The following is a 7,413-nucleotide window of genomic DNA, read 5'->3' as shown; positions in this document are numbered from 1 at the left end:
CATTTTTACTTTTTTGTCGAATGTTACGTTATAGCAGGAAGAAAAACACTAGACGCAGTCACTCGATGAATATTGAGACGCTACATAAAGAGGTCAGATGTGACATAATAAACTTAACTTCTGATAGGGACTATTAGTTTGCATCTTTTCCGTTTTGTATACTTTAAAAATATTTTCTTTGAATGATCATTGTAGATTGTGTAAAATCCCAAATACAAGCGACGGTATAATAAGGGAAGGCTCCTGGATAGACTGTCTATGACAAGTTTGTGGTGTTTGGTTTGATTTAGTATGGTGGAATACTGCAACCTCATTCAACAGCGATTTAGTAAAAAGTGCATCCCGTGAAGACTTTTATGGCTAACTGGTTGTAATACGATATTAGACTTACGAAGAAAACCTGAAAACTGCAAGTAGTTAGCTTGTTGTTTAAAAGAAAATTTGCGATGAAATACCAGTAATCTGTAGCTATATTCCCTCTATCAGTGGTGAGAAAATGTTCATGGAAAAATCATAACTTGAGATGATTCAAGTAAAGTCTTGTCATGAAAGAGTGTGATAATCAATATGAATACGAGTTTAATTTTTACTGTTAGTACTGGCATATTTCGCTAGTACTTTTCACTTTCATTCACTAGTACTTTCACACATTTCATTCACTTTCACACAGTCAAACACTGTTTGCAACAACGTTTGAAACATTGTTGCAAACAGTCGGGTTCGTCAGTGAATAGAAAATAATATGAGGAAACAGACAGCTTTTCATCCGGAACGTGATGAATTTTTTCATGTTTAACTTAAAGCAGCTTGAACTAATTATATGATGTATAGTATTTAGAATCTATAACAACTAATTATCTGAATTCACTTTATATTCGGAAAACAAGAGCGTTGTTTCATCAAAGTAATAGGAAAATTAGATCCCGATTAACTATACTGTACTGACTTCTTATATAAAAACCGGAAATCACGTTATTTCCTTTCAGATTTGTACCCTGAAAGCAGTTGTTTAATAGAAGATCGATACGACTATATTGTTATAGGAGAAGTATGATGTACTGTACCTGTACAGTACAGGGACAAAACACTACCCAACTAATTTGACGTGCAGAGCATACGTTTTCAATTAAACGATTTTAAAATATGATTAAAAATTGCAGCTTGGCACTGTGACGATGTCACAATAAATAATTGCTCGTTATAATTTTTAATATTTAAAAATGTTTATTTTCTATGAGTTTTTACGTTTGAAAATTGAATGAAAATTATGTTTGATACATTTTAATAAGAGATTGTTTCTTTATAAGAATATACATGAGGATATTTACAAAATGGCGGAAAACTATTATATTATTATTTTAGCCGAAGAATGTAGAAAATTTTTTAACCGGAGGTGATAAATTACAGTAATTTTCTTTCTGTTAGATAAGATTTAGTCAACTGGTAACAATTTTATTTTTATAAATATTTATTTTTTACTTCCAACACCTCTGGAAATCTCCCCCAGCTACCCCAATGCTATCGATCAAATAATATTTTAAAAAGCACAAAATGCATTTTCATTATAATGAAACTGTCTTTTATCAAATTTAATTGAACCGAGAAAAAACTGTAATTTCTATTGTACATTTTATTATTGTATTAATTGTATTATATTGTATATTTAGAAGAAATGCACGACCAACGTAATGTTCGATAGTTTTGTTTACTTGTTCACTGGTAGGCACTTTTGCTTCATTCGAAAATGCGTAAGAAATAACCTTTTACTATGATTTACACTTAAATATATCGAAATAAGTTGTATGCATAGTTTTCTGTATACTTTTCAAACTAAGTGTATACATGATTATTACTCTTTGTAAAATATAAGTATACTTATTATAACATGAAAATACGACATCGACAATAAAAATTTGTCTAGTCGGTTAAATGTTGGTATAGAAATGTTTATTGGGAAAACTTCCCAAGTCCATTACAGATGAATTATCGTTGTCATCAAACCCTTCGTCTCTTTTGCTGATTGTAAAGCTATATCTACCGGATTATCGGTACTACTTGCAAAATTTTTCGTCAGAAAAGTTATTTTTATTCTTGTATCTTTGGTGATCTAGGTTTTGACTTATTTATTCTGTCGTGAAGAAAGTGTTATATGTCCTCGATCGATTGTGTATAATTTTCCAAAGGAAATGACTCACAGAACTCTTCGCACATACTTTTGTCGATATCCGTGAAAAAAACTGAAAACAATTTTTTCGTTTTTAAACTTTCCACGTGATACTTCCAAACAAAATAGCAGTACTTATACCAAGTACTTTTTGTTACATGTTCGTGAAGCTACCAAGTCAATTAAAACAGTACTGCCATAGGAAAATTCTAAATTATTTGCTATCTCTAACATAGAATTGTGATTTAAATTACAGAATTTGAAATCGTAGGCTTATATCTCATTTATTTAAACTTAAATCCATTTCATATTCAATATAAATTGATATATTCATAGATACTATATTCATTTAAATTCCTTATTTAGCCTTTTATCGCTTACCTACCAATACTTATTGATTAAAATCCGTCTTATGTTTACACAGTTTTAAAAAGATTAACGAGTTGCTTAACTTTATGTCTATTATGATATTTATCTAAAAACATAAAAATTTATCATATTAATCATAATAAATAAAATCGTGTGTAGCGCCATCTGTTACGAGATGTTATTACTGATTATTATAAAATAACAAAAAGTTTAATATTGAAAGTAAGTTTTATAAAAAAATTTGTGAATGGTAATAATAAATGAAATTTTCATCAAGATCGACCTCTTTCGAGATATCATACAAGACACCCCTAAAACTTTAACCAACAAAATTTAATAGCATCAACGCCACTTATATGCAAGTTATCATACCAAATTTCGTTTCTCAACCTCTAACCCACCCGGAAATATTAATTAAACGAAATACACACTGACACACATATATACATTCCTGACATCAATTTTGTAAATCTACAAGTCGACCCCCTATAACACTGTTGATTATTCCATTTTATATGAATTTCATGTTGTACGAGTCACTTAGATTTTACAAATACGTGTGCCGGGCTATGAACGGCTCACGTATTTGTAAAATCCAAATGACTCGTACAACATGGAATTCATATAAAACGGAATAATCAACAGTGTTATACAAGGGTCGACTTGTGTATTGTGTTTACAGGTAATAAAGTCACCATTAGAAAAACACGGAAAGTCAAATGTAACACGATTACTATTATATTACAACAGCCAGAAAGAAATGTTTTGTAAAAACAGCCAGGAAAGTAACAAAAAAAGTAAGTTTAAATTGATGATAGTACATTTTCGTATTATATACTAATTGCGACAAAAGAACAAACGATTAATTTCTATACGAAGCTTAATTTTATTTTTATTGAAAAAGTTCATTTGAAAACTACATTTTCAACAAATATCTGCTCTAATTGAAGAATGTAACACTGTTAAAAATTTATTGACAAAACCTTTCGAAAAAAAACACACAATTAAATTTTTCCGTGATATTACATTACTTATGTGCAGTAAAGTAGCAAGTTAAAGTGCTCAGTCATTAACAATCACTTCTCTCTTCTTTCAATAGACAATAATTATCTGAATTGAAATACATGACTATACAAACTATGTTTCAGTCTTTCTGTCTATTTATATTATTGTCATTCCAGTCTAGGAACCAGAAAACAGCCGGCGACACGAAGAACAAATCTTCTAAAAGTAAAAGACAAATGCAATCAAAAAAACCTCAAATACAATTAAAAATGGCACTTTTGTGTACATTTCGAGATCATTTTTAATTGTGTGTGAGGTTTTTTGATTGTACAGGTATACCTCGCCTTACGTCGGTAATTGGTTCCAGGAAAACGACTTAAGTCGAAAAACGACGNAAATGCAATCAAAAAAACCTCAAATACAATTAAAAATGGCACTTTTGTGTACATTTCGAGATCATTTTTAATTGTGTGTGAGGTTTTTTGATTGTACAGGTATACCTCGCCTTACGTCGGTAATTGGTTCCAGGAAAACGACTTAAGTCGAAAAACGACGGTAAGTCGAATTTACTTGTCTCCGAATCTACTTGTCACTAGAAAAAACCATAAATTACTATTCCCAGTTCTGTATTTTATTTATTAATGCATTTTTAATAATATATGGCTAATAAGAATCTATTTTAAGCTTACAAACAAATAAATTTTAGTTTTTAATAGAGTACAGAAAAAAGTAATCTAAATTTACGAATGCATGTACTGTACTGTAAATGAAGTAAATACTTGTAAATGTATATATTTTAATATGATTTTATGTGCTTTAAACGCTTTTCTAGTGATATTACGACTTCAATATTTGTGGCGGACGGACGTAAAGTCGAATAAAATGACTTAAACTTGATTTTTATTTTTCCATATACTTTTTTGACAAACGACGTATAATCGGGAACGACGTAACTCGAAACGACGTAAGTCGAGGTATGCCTGTATTTGTCTTTTATTTTTAGAAGATTTGTTCTTAGTGTCGCCGGCTGTTTTGTGGTTCCTGGACCGGAATAAAAATAATATAAATAAACAGAAAGATTGGAAAGGTTTTGTGTGAAAAATTCGAAAATGTAATTACATTTTTATGAATATTTCAGGTATTGGTGTAGACGATGCATTTATATTGATAGCTGCGTGGAGAAGAACTGACGTTAACGCTTCCGTACCCGACAGAATGAAAGACTCTTATGCCGAAGCTGCAGTGTCCATCACCATAACGTCTCTGACGAATTTTTTTGCCTTTTGCATGGGATTTGTAACACCATACAAAATGATTCATATATTCAGTGCGTATGCATCTCTATCAATCGTATTTGACTATATTTTTCAGTTATTATTTTTTTGGAGGACTAATGGCGCTCGACGGATATAGAGAGAAGAATAAGCTGCATTCTTTCGTTTGCTGGCCAATTAACAGCATTCATCTAAAAGGTGAAAACAGGATAAAAACAAATTCTAAACAAAATAAAAAAGAAAATAATTTCATGGCATTTATAAGTAACAGTTTAGGTAAAATACTCGAAAAATCAATTAGTAAAATTACTGTTCTTTTAATGTTCATAATTTATTTAACTGGTGCAATTTACTGTATGACATTTATTCAAGAAAAAAAAGACATAAGTAAATTGTTTCCTTACTCTTCTTACGCAACTGAATATTTAAGCTTTGAAAACAAGTATTTTTCTAATTATAGTCATCAAGTGCAAATAGTCATTAACCAGAAATTAGACTACTCAAATCTCACCGTACAAAATGACATAGAAGATCTTCTGCAAAGTTACGAGTCTGCTCCATTTATATCCGATTCGTCGACCACAGAAAGTTGGCTGAGAGAATTTCTAGCATTTACTAAATCTCCAGTTGCGAAGTTTTCGCTTTCTGGTTACAATCTGAGTGATTCTGAAGACTTTCTGAGTGCATTTAAAGACGTTTTCTTGAAAGCAAAAGTAGCGAACAGGTTAAGAAACGACGTTATCTTTAATGAAAAAAGGTGATAAAATTATTGCATCCAGATTCATCGTGTCCAGTTTCGATGGAGAATCTCGAATTGACGAAAAGTTTTTCTTTGAAAATGTAAGAAAAATTGCCGATAAAAGCAAATTTCCAATTATGGCATACAATTTCAAATTTATCTATTATGAACTATATATTAATATTCTTTCAAACTGTATAAAAACATATTTCATGTGCTGCAGCGATAGTAATTTTAGTGTTTCTGTTATTTACTCCAAACGTAATGTTTCTTACATCTGTTGCAATCACTATTGTGTCTATTCAGGTTGGCTTGATTGGATACATGTCATTATGGAACGTAACTGTCAATACTACTGCATTAATGATATTAGTGATGAGCACGGGGTTTTGTGTAGATTACACAGTTCATATGGCTTACGCATTTATCAATTGCGGAAATAAAACACCGAACGAGAAAATCAAGAGTTGTTTATACGTTGCTGGATATCCAGTAACACAAGCATGTATATCAACAATGTTAAGTGTTTCAGTGTTATCATTTGGTCCATCAGAATCGTTCGTTGCTATTTTTAAAATTGTTACATTAATGGTTATATTCGCTTCGTTTCATAGTCTTGTTATATTGCCAGTAATACTGAGTCTTTTGGATTTTATCCCTTCTTGTTTAAAAAGTTCTACACGTAAGATTGAATACACAGGAAATGCGCTAATTGAAATGGAAGGTTTAAATCATAAGAATAATTCATTCATTAAATAATGCTGATTAATTTAATTTTCGATTAAAAAAACATCAAAAACTCGAATATTAGTTTTAAGGATATATCGTAATCCCATGTCATGTGTGATGATTTACGTCATATTTTAAGACACTGACAGTTGCCTGAGTACGTATTTTTCATTAAATTTGATATACAGAATCGGTGAGTATGTTTTCCACTTATGTGTTTTTAAAGGTAAGTTCTTAAAAAAAAAATCTGTAAATTCCAAATGCGAGTCAATGTTTCACACTACATGATAGATAAGTTTTCCCTTAATATTATTAAAATCCTATAAATTTTAATATCTCGTACACCGTATATATAGAAATTATCCTGCGAAGTTTGAAAACAGTTGTATTTTTAAATTATGATGCAAAACATAAGTCGAAAGCCATACAACTTTTTCTTTGCGGTTTCGTATTACTGAATTCGGAAAAATGACCAATTTGCGAATTCAAAATTTTATCTGTTACCATTTTTGTCGCTATGTTAACAGCCAGGAAAAACATACTTTATTGTTTTTATTAGTATCTTCTCTTACTTCACTTTCAGATTAAGGTTTTACATTTTCATAATAAGTTATTGAATTGTCTCTTTATATTTTTCAAAGGTTCAGCTCTGATCAATTTAGTATCGTATTGTTTTATTTATAGTAAACAATTTTTATTAATTATAACATATTTTTTCCTGTCTATCGATAAGATAACAACGTAAATACAAGTATCATGTTTTCAAAAATTATATTGTATTATACCCAAGAAATAATGTCTGAAACTTGAGGGAACTTGATGAATTAACACACGATAAAAATATTTTTCGAACGGATATTTGACGTTTTTAGTTTTACAATTTAGAAATCCGTGTCTTATTTTTTTGTCTGTCTATAACTCCTGTAAACAAATGTCAATAATCTAAAACAATGGACTTGTATAACAGTTGTTAAACTAATTCATGAATTCATTCGTAAGCATAAAATAAACTAAACTGATGTATGATTCACTTATCAATGTCAGTTTGTTCTGTAATGAAATAAAATAAAAATATATATACTGATGGAGTTCTCATATTATATATAACTTATCCAGTATCGATATACTTATGT

At 30.0% G+C, this 7,413-nt stretch overlaps 1 protein-coding gene across 1 annotated transcript; it reads left to right on the top strand.

Moving 5' to 3' along the window:
• The first annotated feature begins 291 nt into the window (after positions 1-291).
• Positions 292-6,310, top strand: LOC111629744 (patched domain-containing protein 3-like). Its single transcript, XM_023373650.1, has 5 exons — positions 292-328; positions 4,677-4,869; positions 5,273-5,536; positions 5,592-5,652; positions 5,858-6,310. Exons 1-5 carry the CDS (start codon positions 292-294, stop codon positions 6,308-6,310), a joined length of 1,008 nt encoding a protein of 335 aa, XP_023229418.1.
• Positions 6,311-7,413: the final 1,103 nt, after the last annotated feature.

Source organism: Centruroides sculpturatus, unplaced genomic scaffold (assembly GCF_000671375.1).
Source record: "Centruroides sculpturatus isolate CEXI.00-Female unplaced genomic scaffold, Cexi_2.0 scaffold482, whole genome shotgun sequence".
NCBI lineage: Eukaryota > Metazoa > Arthropoda > Arachnida > Scorpiones > Buthidae > Centruroides > Centruroides sculpturatus.
This window is presented reverse-complemented; position numbering and strand designations above follow the sequence as displayed.